Below are 18,688 nucleotides of genomic sequence, written 5' to 3'. Positions count from 1 at the left end.
TATAGAGGTTTACAAAGTTATGAGGGGCATGGATAGGATAAATATACAAAGTCTTTTCCCTGGGATCGGGGAGTCCAGAACTAGAGGGCATAGGTTTAGGGTGAGAGGGGAAAGATATAAAAGAGACCTAAGGGGCAACATTTTCACACAGAGGGTGGTACATGTACGGAATGAGCTGCCTGAGGATGTGGTGGAGGCTGGTACAATTGCAACATTTAAGAGGCATTTGGATGGGTATATGAATAGGAAGGGTTTGGAGGGATATGGGCCGGGTGCTGACAGGTGAGACTAGATTGGGTTGGGATATCTGGTTGACGTGGACAGGTTGGACCGAAGGGTCTGTTTCCATGTTGTACATCTCTATGACTCTATGCTTCTAATAGTTTCCCCACAACTGAGGTTACACTGACGGGCCCATAGTTTCTGGTTTATCCTTTGCTCCCTTCTTGAACAATAAAAATACACTGGCTAACCCTACTCCTCTGCCTCCTCTCTTGTGGTCAGAAGGAAATTGAAAATTCTTGCCAGCACCAATGTTATTTCTTCCCTTACCTCACTGAAACTATTGGCTACATTTCAGCCAGCCCAAGAGGTTTATCTACATGTAGCCTGCCAGACCACACAAAACCTCCCCGCTGTCTCAGCTAATTTTTTAATGTATATCAGTCCTTCTCGATGATTTCTATATCCACATCGTCTCTCTCACTAGTGAGCACTAACACAATGTATTCATTTAGAACGGTACCTGTATCCTCTGGCTCCACAAACAAATTACCACAGTAGTCCTTGATGGGCCCTAGTCTTTCCCTTTTACCTCATGTACTTGTAAAATAATTTGGATTTTTCTTTACTTTTCTTGCCACTATTCTTTTATGCCCCCTTTTCGCTCCCCTGAATTTCCTTTCCCCTTGCACATTCTTGTACTCCTCTATACTAGCACATTCTTGTACTCATTTGAGCTCTCAGTATCTGCCATTGCATCTCTTTTTCTCCTTATCTGATCTCATGTATTCCTTGATATCCAGGGCTCACAAGATTTGTTGGTCCCACCCTTTGTCTTCATTGAAAGATGTTGACCCTGTACTCTCTGTATTTTCTTCTTGAATGCGAGCCCCCATGACATAGATTTCCTAAAAGTATGCACTTCCAGTTCACTCTATCCAAATCATACCTGATCTTATTAAAATGAGCCTCCTCAGTTTAGAACTTTAATTTCAGGTGCATCATTGTCCTTTTCCACAGATCCAGAGTTCAATTCCCAAATTGTACTAGCTAATCAAGCTTGCCTAGGGCAGCAGTTTTTCACAACAATCAGCCTTCGTATCCTTGCACAAGAAGAATCTGATAACATGCTGTTTACCCTGGAGAGTCGGAGGCTGAAGGATGACATTATAGAGGTTTATAAAACCATGAGGGGCATAGATAGGATAAATAAACAAAGGATGGGGGGGTCAAGAACTAGAGGGCATAGGTTTAGGTTGAGAGGGGAAAGATATAAAAAAGACATAAGGGGCAACTTTTTCATACAGACGGTGGTACATGTATGGAAGAGCTGCCAGAGGAAGTGGTGGACGTTAGTACGATTGCAATATTTAGATTAGATTAGATTACCTACAGTGTGGAAACAGGCCCTTCGGCCCAACAAGTCCACACCGACCCACCGAAGCATCGGGATGGGTATATGAATAGGAAGAGTTTGGAGGGATATGGGTTGGGTGCTGGCAAGTGGGACTAGGTTGGGTTGGGATATCTGGTCAGCATGGATGAATTAGACCGAAGGGTCTGTTTCCATGCTGCACATTTCTATGACTCTATAATTCTAATCAACACCCAAGATTGATTTAATCTCACCCTTGTGGTGGGAAAGATTTTGAATGGAAGTTTAAGATACACACTGCTCAAATTCATTCTTCATTGACTATGTACAATAGATACCTAATTTAAATTTGCACCTTGCGCTGGCTGAAACATAGGTTCTGGTTCAAGTCTTAATCTAGGGCTCTAGTATAAAAATCAAGGTTAACACACCAGTACAGTTCTGAGGCAACAATGCACAGAAGAGTCTTTTTGTGAAATACTAAACCAAGGCCCTATCTGTCTCTTTGGATGCTTGTGAGAAATGCTAGAAAACAGCAAATGTTAAAGTAATTGTCAAAACAACAAACAATTACATTTTAAAAAACTTTTAAACTGATGCTCTGAAGTTGCTGTGAGATGCATGTGATTCATTCAGACACTGTATCTGTAAAGGTCTTAGGTACTCTCAAACCAAACAATCCTACAAAGTATTGCTCACCAATAACGGGGCTATTGCTCTTCAAAATAATCCAGTAAGCTCCAATATAATGGTATTCACAGAATTATGTATTTTATCCCTTGTCCCAGGCTTTTCCATTATGCTCCTAAGGTTTCAGAAGAATAGGCCTACCAATAGAGTGGTGCTGGCAACTTTCACTCTAGATCTGATGAAACCTTGGCTTCATGTCAAATAAAATTACTGAAGTAGGCGATGTTGTATAAAATACAGTATTACAATGCCAATCACCAAGTGGCTCAGAAATACCACCATTGATCAAGCTGGCCCATTCTTGAAGAACACAGTTGGAAATGTGAAGAAATCAATACAATGAAGTAGCAATGTGTTTTTGTGCTCACTGAGCGGCAGACACGATAGCCTATGGACAGTAGTCAACAGATTATAACTCTTTTCAAGATAAAGTCTAACGTTCATAGTGACTAAATTCTCCACTACAGCATTAAATTGGACAGATTAAGAAACGATGTAATAGCCCAAATTGCCTAACCATGAGATGCTGTGGACCAACAGCAACAGTACTATATATCAAATATATAATCTTATGGCACAGCATTTATTCCATTATCACCATTATTGAGTTAAGTAGCCAATTCAAGTCAATTTGTGTGCAGAATAAGGTTGTGCAGGGAAGGAATACCAAGTGTACCATAGATTAAGGTATTTCCCTACTGCACGAGGCTACCAATTTTATAAATATAAAAACAGAATATGGAAGACAATGCGAAGGAGCACCACAACCAAATGAGCAGTTTACATATGAATTCCAGAACATTGGTAAAGAACTTGACAAAGGAATCAATAAATTAAGCTGCTCACAGATATGGACAATACTTACTTTTTCCCATCAAAGGAAGTGATTTGAAAGCAGTATCTTCGATCCTCACAATCCACAGCCATAACAGTACAGTTGTCCAAGTCCATGACAAGACCTCCTGCAACATCCCCTCGAGCTTGACGCATCAGGTTTCCACCCTGGGTAAAGTAGTAATGCCTTTCCCAGGTAGATGATACTAATCTGGTTTTACTAGAATCCAAATAAACACAGTTTTACTTTTAAGAATATCTGTTGCATTTTTCTAACAGTTCATATGACATTGCATTGCCACTATTACAGATTAACTTGCAATCAACTTCACAATGATCATTTCTTGGGCTGAAATCTTCAATGAACTACAGCTGTACGGTAATTATTTCCGTAATTAATATTTAAAAAAAACACCCCAAGTGAAATAATGCTAAAAGTATTTGCTACCTAAAATACCTTAATTACTGCTCGGAATTAGATAAATCAAAACAAGAAGCTTTAGCATAATATAAAGGATTTAAAACCACTTTTAAAAAATGCTAGCAAGAGCATGTTGGCTTTCAAGAAGAATGTGAAGAAGAATCTGACAATCAAGCAAATAATAATTTGGTTCATCAAAAATTATCTGAAGATCTTTAAAATGGGTCTGCTTGGCATAACACCTTATCATAACAGCTCCTTTGCTAATGGAACCCGGGTTTGATCTCAATGCGCAGAATAAGTGTCTCTGCTCGTTACTGTAAGTTCTTATGTGAAATAGGACTAAGGTCCCTTAACTCAATGTGCTTATTTTTTAGCAATCTTCGGCAACCTCAAACCAAAAAGACTAGTTGATAAAACTAAAATGAACAATCACATTCAAGTATTAAAGAACATTCTGAGTGATGAATTAAGATACAGGTCATTCTGCTACAATGTGCATTTCGTTAACAGGAATTCACTATAACATGATTGAAGAATTGGGGATACTGTTTCTAAAGCACGAACTTTTAAAGCATGTATTGGTTTAAATAATGCTGCTATTACGCGATTTTCTTATAACACGGGATTGCACAAGAATAGGGAGAATCTACAATATCATTTATTGTATCCGTTGCTCCCGATGCGGTCTCCTCTACATTGGGGAGACTGGACGCCTCCTAGCAGAGCGCTTTAGGGAACATCTCTGGGACACCCACACCAATCAACCACACCGCCCTGTGGCCCAACATTTCAACTCCCCCTCTCACTCTGCCGAGGACATGGAGGTCCTGGGCCTCCTTCACCGCCGCTCCCTCACCACCAGACGCCTGGAGGAAGAACGCCTCATCTTCCGCCTCGGAACACTTCAACCCCAGGGCATCAATATGGACTTCAACAGTTTCCTCATTTCCCCTTTCCCCCACCTCACCCCAGTTCCAAACTTCCAGCTCAGCACTGTACCCTTGACTTGTCCTACCTGCCTAACATCTTTTCCACCTATCCACTCCCCCCTCCCCCCTAACCTATCACCTTCATCCCCTCCCCCACTCACCTATTGTACTCTATGCTACTTACTCCCCACCCCCACTCTCCTCTCACTTATCTCTCCATCCTTCAGGCTGTCTGTCTGTATTCCTGATGAAGGGCTTTTTCCCAAAACGTCGATTTTACTGCTCCTTGGATGCTGCCCTTTTCCAGCACCACTCTAATCTAGACTCTGGTTTCCAGCATCTGCAGTCATTGTTGTCACTTGGAATCTACGACATTATAACAGAACTGACTGTACATTATGGAGACCAAGTTCAATTCTCTATGTTACTATGTTATGCCTAATCAAGTGCTTTGTGCAAAAGCATCGTATGTGTTCTATTCCTCACAATGTAACACACGGAGAACAGATTACAACATTCAAATTCAATGAACACATTCATCCAAGAAAGACAGGATTAACACCATCGAAAATGATAAATTGCATAATGGGAATGCATTTAGGGATGTGAGAACAATGAGAAGAAACATCGAAAGTGGAGACTCAAGGAGTGAGTGAAAGGTGCAATGAAAGGTAAAATGTAAATAAATGGGCGGGTGGGGAGAGAGACACACAGGTAAAGTGAATTGTGACAGGCATGAGTAAAGTGGATTATCAAAAGTCTTTTTCCCAGAGCGGACATGTCACAGGGGCATAGGTTTAAAGAGTGAGAGGGAAAGCTTAGAAGGAAATGTTTGAAGAAAGTTCCTCTTTACAAAGGCTGGTAGGGGAAGTGGTAGAAGCAAATACAACAGCAACATTTAAGAAGCAGTTGAACAAATATATAAAAAGACAGGGAGGTGGACCATATCTGGGCAGATTGGATTAGTTCAAAACGACAACATGATTTGGCCAAAGGGCCTCTTCCTGTGCTGCATCATTCTACATTAACAAAACGCAAAGGACTTAGAATATCTGACCAAATAAAAACAGAATCAACAACTATTTAGGAATAAAGATTATTGTTGAAAAATATATACTGTAAATAACTTAAAAGTTAAATTTGACTTGCAGGCTCAAGGAAAAAGCAAGAAAGAAAAAGCCCTGGCACAAAATCTATGAGTAAAATGGCTGTTTTATGTTTTTCTATGGTTCAAAGTTATTTTCACCCGGGACAAAGATTTGCTTGCTGGAAATATCAATACCTTCTGTTTGCTTAAAATGAAGTCACCTCCGTTCAACTTGCTACCCATGAAATGGGCATAGTTTCTTACTGTAATTTCACATCATGTATATGGATAATAACTTCACACATTGCAATCAATGATACTTGAGAATCTAAGGAAACATTTCCATGACAATGCTTGACCCTTACTTTCTTGTATTCATGTAACCAGTTTTTCTGGTTAGGTTTCTGTTGATATTGAATATTTTGGTATCTGGATCAGGTAGATACAATGAATCACTGGCTACTTCCAGATCCTGAATGGTCTGATGCATGGTTTCCACTTCAGTCTCCATTTCCCTCCGGACACTAGAACATAGACAAATAAGCTGATATTATTGTTTCAATAATATTTTAACCATTGGTGTTTTAACCTATACTATCTAATATCGCTTATTAAAATTATATGCAATAATGCATTTCACGTTACTATTTATAGTAGTCCTATCTGAAATAAGACCCAGGGCACTATGTAAATCAAATTTTACCTTAGATTAGGATTCAGTTCTGTATGTCAAGATAATTGTTACAAGTTTTCTGGAAATAAATTGCTCAACCATGTTTCAAATGTGGAATTATCTGAATCAGATAGCATTACAAATATCCAGATGCAGTTACTTTTTCCAGATCCAGGGAAAGCAAAATTGGGTTATGCATCGTTGGTGTATGAAGGACATCAACAGACTATTAATGCATATACCTCAATAGTGTTTTTGAAAGTCTAGATAATCACAATCTAGACCAATCCACAAATGGGTCATTGACTAGTGAACCACAGCTGACAGAATGGATCAATGATCTCAGTGCAGTATTAATCAGCATTGCTAATTTAACTCTTATTCAATCATGGGCATCGTCAGCTAGGCCAGTATTTATTGTCCATCCTGAATTGTTCAGAGAGCAGTTAAGAGTCAGCCATATTGCTGTGGGTCTGGGATTATATGTAAGCCAGTCCAGGTAACATTAGTGAACCAGACGGGCTCTTCCCCAATTGGCACTGGATTCATAGTCATTTTTAGAATTATTAGCATCATCGTCATTCCAGATTTTTACTGAATTCAAATTCCAGCATCCATCGTACCTGGGATTCTGGATTAGCAACTCAGTGATAACACCACTAAGCCGTTGTCTCCCCTTACTACAAATTTTATCCTTTCATTCTTATTTTCATACTGCAAACACAAAGCTGAATTAATATAACCCCCTTTTTATTAGCTCAAATAGAACTTTAATTACCTGCTGGAAAGGATAAAGAAAATATAAAGATTGATTGAGTTGAAGGAGGAATATAACTTGTAACAAGAGCAATTATAAAGTAATTTTAACTTACCCCTGCACACTGGCACCAATATTTGTCAGAAATTCTTCCAACTGTTGAACCATGTGTTCAGAACCCATCTTAAAGAAGTTTATCTGAAATACACAAATTATTAGTATGCCTGTGGAAAACACTCCAGACATAGATTTGTATTTTTTTCATTCATTCATGAGAATGCAGCTCTGGCTGACTGGGCCAGCATTTTTACCCGCATAACCCATTGCCTTTGAAAAAATGGTGGTAAGCTGCTTTCTTGAACTGCACTGGTTCATTTGGTCAAGATACACCCAAAATGCTGTTGGTAAGGGGTAGGGGTTGGGGATGTAAAGTGTAAGGGCTTTAACCCAACATCACTGAAGAAACAGCAACGCACTTCCAAGTCAGAACAGTGAGTGGCTTTAAGAGGACGTTGCAGGTGATGGGATTTTCATGTTCTCTGCCCTTTTTCTGGATGGTAATGATTGTGGGTTTGGAAAGTGCTGAATCATGGTGAATTTCTGCAATGCATCTTGTAAATGGTGCGTACTGCTGTGACTGAGCATCAATGGTGGAGGAGTGAATGTTTGTGGTTTGCAGCGCTAATCAAACAGGCTGCTCTGTCCTGGATGATGTCAAATTTCTTGAGTGTTGTTGGAGCAACGCTCATCCTGACAAATGGATCAATTACACTGCACTCCAGACTTGTGTCTTGTACAGACTGAACAGTTTCTACAGAATTCATAGCCTCTGACCTGCTCCTACAACCACAGTTATTTACATGGCTAGTCCAGTTCAGTTTCTGGTCAATGGTAACCCGACTGGTGGGAGATTTGGTGAAACTAAAAGCAAGGGGTGATGAATAGATTGTCTCTTATTGGAAATGGTCATTGCCTGGCACTTAAGTGGCAAGTAATATTTGTGCCACAGTTCAACCCAAGCCTGTAGATGCATCTGGACATGTACTGATTCAATATCTGAGGACTCAGGAATGATGGTGAACCTCGTGCATCCACATTTATGATCTTTTTTGATGAAGGGAAGATCATTAATTCAAGCAGCTAAGGATGGTTGGGCCTTAGATACCAACCTAAAGAACACCTGCAGAGATGTCCTGAGGCTGAGATGACTAACAAACCACTATTTCCTTTGTGATGAGACTATTTTCATTCACTCATAGGATTTGGACATCACCAGTCACACTAGTATTTATTGCTCATCTCTGACTACCTAGAGTCCAGTTTTGATTAAGAGTCAACCACATTTCTATGGATCTGGAGTCATGTGGGGGCCAGACCTGGTAAGGATGACAGATTTCCTTTGCTAAAAGAAAGTTAGTGAACCAGATGGGTTTTTCTGACAATCAACAATGGTCACTATTAGACCATTAATTCCAGATTCCTTTATTGAATTCAAATTCCACCAACTACCATGCTGGGATTTGAACTCAAGTCCCCAGAACATTAGCTGAGTTGCTGGATAAATACTGAATCAATAATGCCACAAGGCCACTGCCTCCCCATAAGTCCAGCCAACATAAAGTTTGCTCCCTGATTTCCATTGACGAGTTTTGCTCGGGTTCCTTGATGCCACACTTGGTCAAATGTAGACTTGTTGTCAAGTGCAGTCACTCTTACTTCAATTCTAGAATTCAATTCTTTATCCATGTTTGAACCAAGACTGTAATGAGGTCAGGAGCTGATTGAGCCTAGTGGAATCCAAACTGAGTGTCAGTAAGCAGATTATTGCATAGCAAGTGCTACTTTCACAGCACTGCTGATAAATCCCTTCCATCATTAGTTGACCAGGTTGGAGTTGTCTCGCTTTTTGCATACCGGACATACCTGGTTAATTTTCCACTTGTCATGTAGATACCAATGTTGTGGCTATACTGGAATAGCTTGGCTAAAGACACAGAAAATTCTGGAGCACACAAGTCTCCATATTATTGCCATTTTTTGTCAGGAACTATAGCTTTGCGTTACCCAGTTCCTTCAGCTACTTTTTGATATCAGCCAAATCCATTGGCTGGGGACCTCATGGGGTCCAGAGTCAACTTTGAAAACTCCATGATGCCCAGGGCAACTCCCCTCAATTGTCTGCAACTCTGCTGGGTCTTTCCTGCTGCTGGAACTGAACATGTCAAAGGGTGGAGATATTGTTGCCTGGGATATAGTATTTAAGTGAGAGTCTGTTGCTTGACTAGTCTGTGAGACAGCTCTCCCAATTTTGGCACCAGTGTCCAGATGTCAGTAAGGATGACTTTGGCAAGTTTCACAAAGACTTAAATCTAGCCACGAGTATTATAGTAAAATTTGTAATTTTGAGTCAGCAACTAAGGATTGCTGTTGGTACTGTAAAGGAGCTTAAACTTGTCTTATTTTATACCTAACCTCGATGCATTCAAATGTGATAGTTGGCTACAAAAGGCACAAATATTACTTTTCATTATTTTAGTGAGATATGGGTAACGCTAGGTCCAGCGTTTGTTGCCCATCCCTTATGGTTTCTGAGGTAGTAATTGTGAGTCACTTCCTTGAAACCCTTCCATTAATCTCTACAGCCACAGTGCTGCTGCAAAGACTGAAGCTAATTTTCTCCTTAACTGCATTAAGAGAAACCATAGTATTTTACTTAGAAAGTTTACAACTTTAACAGAATAATTCTGAAAAGAATTTAAAACAATGTGTTGCGCCAACAGACCTGAGCTTGCATATAACCCAGGAGAGGTTCTAGCAGTGCAATCTTTTTCTTGTACTGTAATGTGTTCAGTGCACAAAAATAGTGCATCATGGTCTGATGCTGCTTCTTTCTAGATGTGTACAGATCTTCAGTTGCCTCTAGTTTTATCTGTTTGGAAAGAAGATTTTTAAAAACTCATTTGATTTTCAAACTTTTAAAGCATTTACATAGCGCAAACTGAATTCTATTAACCATGCTATTTCAATTGCACTACAGTCAGTATGGTCAGGCTTCACCAACTATACTATCCTCTTTGTTGTCCAAAAAATATGAAAAGTGCCTGCTATAAATAATGCAGCAAAGAAAAGTATGCTTTCTTTCTTTAAGGAACTGAAAACCAAAGATAGTGCTCAAACCTTATCATTTTCCTTCCGCTTGGATAGTCTACTGTATTTGTTAATAGCCATGTCAAGATCTGTGGAACAAACAAACAAATCAATATACATTGGTTTCAAATGTTTAGTTACATTTAAACCCAATAAATGGGCCTTTTAAAAAAAGTTAAAGTCTCGTACTGTTTAATGTTTCAATCAAGAATTACATTAGAGGCTATATATAGGGAAAACTCGATTATCCGAATTTCAGATTATCTGAACAAGATTTCAAAGTCCCGATGCTTAGGTAAACTGTGTTATCCAAACATTTGATTATCCGAACAAAATACTCCCCACCCGTGTTGTTCGAATAATCGAGGTTGCCCTGTAACAAAGACCTATAGTGACACCAGGATGATCAACCTGGTTTTTCTGGGATTGTCCAAAAATTTGATTTTCCTAGAATCCAATTTGTTCCATATTATTCCAACAATGAGTGAGAAGTATGCTTAGAATGTCAATCACCTTGAATGGAGTCACTCTACATAAAGTACAAAATTCCCATCAACTTGCGATATAAACATTATTGAAATACTACAAAGAAAACATTATTTAATGGGCTCTAAATCAAGAAGTTTGAATCACTTATTGAACTGAAGTTGAGCAGTCCACTGGTGAGTTAACACAAAAATTGGTCTAACGTGGATGATAAAACTTGCTAGAAATTAAAACTATACCAAAACATGGAAAGTTGGAACAAGAATAGGTAATATAGCCCTTCAGGCCTGCTCTGTCATTGAAATGATCATGGCTAATGATCAAACACATTCTTCTGTTCCTGCTTTTTCCCCCATACCTATGCCTAACTCCTTCTTGAATATATTCAATGTTTTGACTGCAACCGCTCAACGTGGCAGATAATTCCACACAGTCATCATTCTCTGGGTGAAGAAATTCCTCATCTCTGTCCGAAATGGCCTACCCCATATCCTCAAACTGTGAACCCTGGTTTTTTACACCCAGTCATCAGAAACATCATTCCTACATTTCCATTATCTAATCCTGTTAGGATTTTTTTAGGTTTCTATGAGATTCCTGTTATTCTTCTTAATTCCAGTGAATATAGGAGACAGTGAGGTCTGCAGGTGCTGGAAATCAGAGTTGAGAGTGTGTTGCTGGAAAAGCACAGCAAGTCAGGCAGAATCTGAGGAGCAGGAAAATCTACGTTCCGGCTGGAGCCCTTCATCAGGAATGAGGCTGGAAAGATAAATGGGAGGGGGGGTGGGGCTGGGGAGAAGGTATTTGATCCATCGATTGGATTCTCAGCTTCCTTCTCCTCAACCTCCCCTCCCCTCCCATTTATCTCTCCACTCAGAGGCTCCAGCCTCATTCCTGATGAAGTGCTCCGGTCTGAGACATCGATTTTCCTGCTCCTCAGATGCTGCCTGACCTGCTGTGCTTTTCCAGCAACACAATCTCAACTCCAGTGAATATAGTCCTAACCAACCCCATCTCTCTTCCAAGTTCAATCCTGCCTAGGAATCAATTGGTACATCTCTATTGCACTCCACCCATAGCAAGAATATCCCTCCTCAGATAAGAGATCAAAACTGCACATATTGCTCAAGGTGTGGTCCCATTACTACTGCTTCTCTACTCATACCCTCTCACAATGAAAGCCAACATACCACTTCCCTTCTCCATTGCCTGCAGCACCTGCATGTTTACTTTTAGCGACTGGTGTATGAGCACACCCAGATTTCATTGCAAACCTTTCTTCCCGATTTATCATTCAGAGCAAATCACATATCTATGCACATTATACTCCATGTGCCATGCACCTGACCACTCAAACAATTTGTCCAAATCACACTGAAGCAGTTCTGCAGCCTCCTCAGAGATCAATTAGATTAGATTAGATTTGATTCCCTACAGTATGGAAACAGGCCCCTCGCCCCAACAAGTCCACACCGACCCTCCGAACAGTAACCCACACAGACCCATTCCCCTACTTTGTATTTACCCCTGACTAATGCACCTAACATTATGGGCAATTTAGCCTGGCCAATTCACCTAACATGCACATCTTTGGACTATGGGAGGAAACTGGAGCATGACAGCAGATACTATTGGTCATCTTTCAAGATTCTACAGACTGTGGAACACCTCTTATGATTTGGAGGGTGGCTAATGTAACCCCACTATTTGGAAAAAAAGGAGGCAGAGACAAATCAGGGAATTATAGACTAGTTAGCCTGACATCATTAGTGAGGAAAATGCTAGAGCCAAATAGTGACAGGATCTGACAGAGTCAGCATGGATTTAGGAGGGGGAAAACGATATATGACAAATCTAGTGGAATTCTTGAGGATGTATCTGGTAGAGCTGCTGGAGGGAAACTAGATGCGGTTTACTTGGACTTCCAGAAGGCTTCTGATAAGTGCCATGTAAAAGGTTAACATGTAAAATTAAAGGATTAGGTAATGTACTGATATGGATAGAGGGCTGGTTAACAGACAGGAAACAAAAAATACATTTTTTTTGCCTCAAGTAGCAAGAAGTCACTAGTGGTGTATACAGGGATCAATGCTTGGGATCCCAGACATTCACAATATATATTAATGATTTAGATCAGAGGACTAGAAAATATCTCCAAGTTTACAGACAACACATGACTGGTCAGGAGCTCCATAAAGTATAGAATAAAATAAAACAGAAATTTATTGTCACATGTAGTTTTCCACAAAAAATACAGTGAAAAGTTTAATAAAATCGCCCCACCACAGCACCTACATCAATGACATAAGTCATATATAACAATGAAAAATAAGTAAAATTAAGACAAAGTTAATCACAGTTCAGTTAATGGCTCCTGGGTCCAGGAAAAGTCGATTAAGGAATGATGGAATGCCCATACCAGCAACCGGGACAAGAATGCCATCCTGGGACAGATTCCCATACCAGTACAAGACTGCCACGTCAGGCTGCTGGAATACTAGGCCAGAAGCCTCTGCTAAAGAAGACTGTCATGCCAGGCTGAGACTGCCACTCCTGGATGAGCTGGAAACCGAAGACAACTTCCACACGGAGTCAAGACCACCACGTTGAGATGGGTCTGCGACTTCACTTTCTTCACTTCTTCCATTCTATTTTCCCTCTCTTATTCAATTCTTTTGTTCACCTTTACTGAAATCGAAGCAGCTCAAAAATGTGGTGCTGGTAAAGCACAGCTAGCCAGATTGCACCTGACTGCCCTGGTTGACCCATCGTCTCAGCCTGCTCCGGCCCCACCAAACCTATTTCCACATACTTGACAGTGTCCTGTCCACCCTGGTCCAGGATCTCCCCACATACATTCGAGACACCACCCACGCCCTCCAAGTCCTCCATGACTTTGAATTCCCCAGCCCCCAATGCAATTTCTTCACCATGGACACCCAGTCCCCATACACATCCATCCACCATGATGAAGGCCTCCAAGTCCTCTGTTCCTTCCTCTCCCGCTGACCCAACCCATACCCTTCCACCGACAGACTCATTCAATTGGCTGAACTGGTCCTCACCCTCAATAATTTTTTCTTTGAATCTTCCCACTTCCTCCTGAACAAAAGGGTAGTCATGGACACCTGAATGGGCCCCAGCTATGCCTGCCTCTTCAAAGGGTACATGGAACTGTCCATCTTCCGCAGCTACATCAGCACCATTCCCCACCTTTTCCTCCACTATCTCAATGACTGGATTAGCACCACCTCTTGCTCCCACAAGGAGGTTGATCAGTTCATCAACTTCGCGAACACCTTCCACCCTGACCTCAAGTTCATCTAGACCATCTCAGACACCTCCCTCCCTCTCCTGGACCTCTCCATCTCCAGCAACCGGCTCAACACAGACATCTACTTCAATGCAATTCTCACTTTTTCCTAGAAATCTAAACAGTTCCAAATCTTCAGCTGCTGCTTTACTTGGCCAATTTGTATGCCTGTTCCTTGGATCTAATACTATCCCTAATATCACTTTTAGTGGTCACTTTTCCTATTTTATTTCTGTGCCAGACAGGAATGGACAATTGTTTGCCATTGCCGAGTCACCATCTTCCCTTTAAATAGCATTCCACAATTTATCATAACCAATTCACACTTCATGCCACCATAGTATCCTTTATTTAGATGCAAGATCCCAGTCTCAGAATCAACTATGCCACTCTCCACCTTAATTAACAATTGTGTCATATTATGGGCACTATTCCCAAGGGACCCTGCAAAGCTAGAATGCGATTATTCTTTTATGATTACACAATTTCAGTCTAAGATGGTTTGACCTCCAGTTGGTTCCTCAACGTATTAATTCAGAAAACCATCTTGTACACGCTCCAGAACTTTCTCCTTGAAAGGTATTATTGCTGATTTAATTTCCCAATCTATATGCAGAGTATATTAGTGAACATTCTGTGATTTGTTCAGGCAAAATTAGGAGGACAGTTATCCTATAGATCACTAAAGTCTGTAATATTGTGCAGGATGTAAATTATGGAAAAAGAAAACTAAATATCATGTGTAGATAGTGTGTCCCTTCACTGGGGATGTTTTTCAGTATGCGGGCATGGGAAATTGTGTGGGTAGCTCATTACCTTCCCACCTATTCCCAAACTCCTAGAGGATGGGTAGGCACTGAAAATGGCAAAAGTGAGTATTGCAGATGCTGGAATTCAGAGTCCACATTAGAGTGGTGCTGGAAAAGCAAAGCAGGTCAGGCAGCATCCGAGAAGCAGGAAAATCGATGTTTCAGGCATAAGCCCTTCATCAGGAATGGAGGCAGGGAGACTCCAGGGTGGAGAGATAAATGGGACGGGGGTGGGGGTGGGGAGAAGGTAGCAAAGAGTACAATAGGTGAATGAGGGTGGGGAGGAAGGTGATACGTCAGATAAAAGAGTGGGGGAAGGTAGCAAAGAGTACAAAGGGTGGTGAGAGAGTGGCGGTGGAGGAGGCCAAGGACCTGCATGTCCTCTGCAGAGTGGGATGGGGAGGTGAAATGTTGGGCCACGGGGCGGTGGGGTTGATTGGTGCGGGCGTCCCGGAGATGTTCCCTAAAGCACTCTGTGAGGAGGCGAGGAGGCAGCTGGCCAACTAAATATAAATAAATAATTAAGGGCCAATTGAGCTTGTTAAAAACTGATAATATATTGCCTATGTCAAAATATAGTTGGAGTTTGTAAAATGATGGGAGGAAATGCAGATCTTCGGGGCACCTTTTGTTAATTGGGGGAAAACTCCTATATTCACTACAATTTCTTCACTCCATCTACTCAGGAAAAATCCATTCCCTGATCCTCACCTCTTCCCTATCCCCAAGCTTTCCAAATTCTCCACAATCCAACAGCCCAGGCATACCTCACTCCATGATTTACATTTTCTTCTCTGTGAGCCTGGCTGTAGTATCAGTATCAACAACAGCTACTATTTAGCTGTTCATGTGCTGTGGTACTGTCAGACTTGCTGGCCAATCAGATTACCTGGTCACTCCTGAAAACCCCTCCTCAGAGATGTCCCAGAACTGGGCACATGGGCAGCATGATGGCAGTGGTTAGCACTCCTACCTCATAGTGCCAGGGTCCCAGATTCGATTCCACCCTCTGGCAACTGTCTGTGTGGAATTTGCACATTCTCCTCCTTTCTGTGTTGGTTTCCTCTGGTTGCTCCAGTTTCTTCCCACAGTCCAAAGATGAGCAAGTTAGGTGGATTAGCCATGAGAAATGAAGAGTTACAGACATAGGGTAGGGAGGTGGGTGTGGGTAAGATGCTCTTTGGAGGGTTGGTGTGGACGCGTTGGGCCGACTGACCTGCTTCCATACTGTAGGGATTCTATGATTCCATGAATTACGTAACATAGCCTGGCCACAGCACTTTGCTTCTGCTGGCTAATTTCCATATTTTTCTAATTTAAATATTGATAAATGAAATTAAACTCACCATTACTTGCTATAGCAAATACTTCATTTAGGGTTAGCATTTCTGAAAATAAATGAAAAATATTATTGAAAAAAACTGCTTACAAATTTGACTAATATTTTTGCTATCACATTTAATACCTGTCAGCAGAATTTTATGGTAACACCCTTTTTTAAATTACAAAATTTCAGGCTACATACTTAAGTAGGAGTGTATTCAGTGCAATGGGAGATTGCAGTATTATTGGATGTAACATCTTTTAGAGACGATATTAAAATGAGGCCCACCTTCCTGCTTGTCTTGGTCTTGCCAAGGTTTGCCACTCAAACAATACCAATAGCATAGATCAACTGATTACTCATCTTATTGCTATTTGTAGGCCATTGCTATGTGAAAACTTCAGACCTTGATTAAGTTAAAGTATACTTAAAATAATTGACTTTTTTTGAGGTTACTTAAAAGGCAAAGAAGATTTCATATAAATGTTTTGACTAGTTTCCCCCCTTGTTTCCACTTCAGTCTTTCATCTGAGCACATAATTGATCATCGAACCTAAAATATACCTAATGCACAGAGAAATGTGGCTTTTTAAAACATTTGCAAGTTGGTAGTTTTTAGACATAACTATTCAAGGATTTGGAGATGCAATTAAATTATATTAAATACACTGAGTGCAGTTTTCATACCTTTTAAATCCTTCTCCTTAAACTGTGTAATGGGAAACATCATGGCATCAGCTAACTGCGTCGAAAGTACAGCATGGCAGGAGCTGAGCTAAAAGACAACAAGGCATTTCATTCTCTAAAAAAAAAAGAATCTGAAGTCTTTTAAGGTTTCTGTCGTCTTCCATATTTGCAGACTTCTTAAATAATACAAAAGTAATAAGGACCTGGGGATATCTTAACTTTTGAATCCTGAAACATAATGTTTCACTGACTTTATTCAGATACCAGCTGAGACATACAGATCTATTAACCTCTGGTCTGCATGAAATTAATTTATATCATCTGGAATGGCAGTAAAGTACAATTTGCCACAATTCGTGAAGGTGACTAGAAATAGAACTTCAATCACTGCTCTTCATCAACAGATTCTTGTGGAATGTGACTGAATGAACATTAGATAAGAATAAAGTTATGCTGCAGAGCCAGACAGCAAGTTGATGTAATCTACAGATCAAGCATTTAGAATAACCACTGACTCGAAAATGCCCCAAGTCTGTGGAACTAAAGGAAGAATAGAAACTGGCCTGTTAAAAAGAGGGGAAAAAAGTAAAAAGTGTTGGATCCTTCCATATTATGGACAAAACTGTAATATTTCTTTAAATACCTATCACTATTGTTCCAGATTTTACATGATTACATTGAAGTAAATGTTCTTATTAAATCTTGCACATTTCTAAAATTGCAGGGTTCTACCTGAAGAGAGTTCTACATGTGTCATTTAAGGTAGGTTTATAAGAGTTCAGAAGATAAAAAGAGAAATGTTGCTGAATAGTCAATTGCACTTTTTAAAAAATCGTTCATGTGATGAATATCAATGGCAGATTAGTATTTGTCACATATTCCCAATTTTCCTGTAGAAGGGGTGGTGAGCCACCTACTTGAATTGCTGAGGTCCATGTGGTGTAGGCACACGCACAATGTCATTAGGAAGAGAGTTCCAAGGTTTTTGTATAGCTTTAAGTCAGTATGGTGCAGAGTTTGGAGGGGCCTTTACAATTGGTGGCTTTGCCCTTCCAGGCAATCATCAGTTTTAGAAAGTGCTAATTATAGGAAAGTTGGTGCATTATTGTAAGACACCCCATGCATGGTACACACGACAGCCACAATCCCATTATGAAGGGAGTTATATACTAATAAACACCCATCCAGTAGCTGTTTTGTCCGACATGTAATCTAGCTTTGTGTATAGTTGGCAGCTCTTTCATCCTAATAAGTAACTGGTATAAATCTATGTTCTAAATCTGTCCATTGGATATAATATATTGATAGGATTCAAGTACCTTTGCTAGGAGGCATATTCTGCTTCAAAATATCTCAATTATAATTGTCATGTCTCTTTCTAAACCCTTGCATGAAGTTGCAAAATTTCTAACATTTCTTTATGGAAAATAAAAGTCAATGTTAGCAAAATCAGATATATAACTGATTAAGAGTTATTCTACTCATTACCCATTAACATTACTGTTTGATTACTATTACCAAGATATATGAAATGTGATTGAAACAAATTAAGTTCACACTTACTTCATCTATTACTTGGGCAAATTGTTGTAGTGTGGAGGTCATGACCTCATCATCACCACCTAAGGGAAAACGCTATCAAAAGAAGTTAAACAAAATTTATATATTGAAAAGCCAAATAAGTTCACTTTGGTCAAAAGCAACAAAATTTTAAATCACTAGATTTTTTTCTTCACTTAATAAGTTTTATTACTATTAATATCCTAACCAAATGACTGTTACTCACATCTTAATTTTGAGCAAGAGTTGGCTATTTCACTCCACTTGGCTACCCTATAAAATTATTCATAATGAAGCCAAAATCATTCCCCAGGAGAAAATGCAATTTCTGGATTTTCTCTGACCATTGGAATAAGAAGCAGCTTTGATTT

General features: G+C 40.1%; 2 protein-coding genes across 2 annotated transcripts in view; one reads left to right on the top strand and one right to left on the bottom strand.

The window, feature by feature from the left end:
- asb14a (ankyrin repeat and SOCS box containing 14a) overlaps positions 1-17,519 on the top strand; it is a 293,833-nt gene extending 276,314 nt beyond the window's left edge. The window contains exon 11 of the mRNA XM_087994324.1: positions 17,482-17,519. Within this exon, the coding sequence (XP_087850450.1) occupies positions 17,482-17,518 (37 nt within the window). The 3' untranslated portion in view covers position 17,519. The remainder of the gene's footprint in view (positions 1-17,481) is intronic.
- Positions 1-18,688, bottom strand: part of appl1 (adaptor protein, phosphotyrosine interacting with PH domain and leucine zipper 1) — a 70,451-nt gene that overhangs the window by 34,982 nt on the left and 16,781 nt on the right. The window contains exons 4-11 of the mRNA XM_043708116.2: positions 18,321-18,392; positions 16,758-16,845; positions 16,093-16,134; positions 10,169-10,227; positions 9,774-9,920; positions 7,107-7,189; positions 5,927-6,085; positions 3,153-3,341 (exon numbers count right to left, since the gene is read on the bottom strand). Of these exons, the coding sequence (XP_043564051.2) occupies positions 3,153-3,341; positions 5,927-6,085; positions 7,107-7,189; positions 9,774-9,920; positions 10,169-10,227; positions 16,093-16,134; positions 16,758-16,845; positions 18,321-18,392 (839 nt within the window). The remainder of the gene's footprint in view (positions 1-3,152; positions 3,342-5,926; positions 6,086-7,106; positions 7,190-9,773; positions 9,921-10,168; positions 10,228-16,092; positions 16,135-16,757; positions 16,846-18,320; positions 18,393-18,688) is intronic.

The sequence above is a fragment of the Chiloscyllium plagiosum genome, unplaced genomic scaffold (assembly GCF_037043375.1).
Source record: "Chiloscyllium plagiosum isolate Xiang-an unplaced genomic scaffold, Cpla_swu_hap1 HiC_scaffold_14, whole genome shotgun sequence".
In the NCBI taxonomy this organism is placed as follows: domain Eukaryota; kingdom Metazoa; phylum Chordata; class Chondrichthyes; order Orectolobiformes; family Hemiscylliidae; genus Chiloscyllium; species Chiloscyllium plagiosum.
This window is presented reverse-complemented; position numbering and strand designations above follow the sequence as displayed.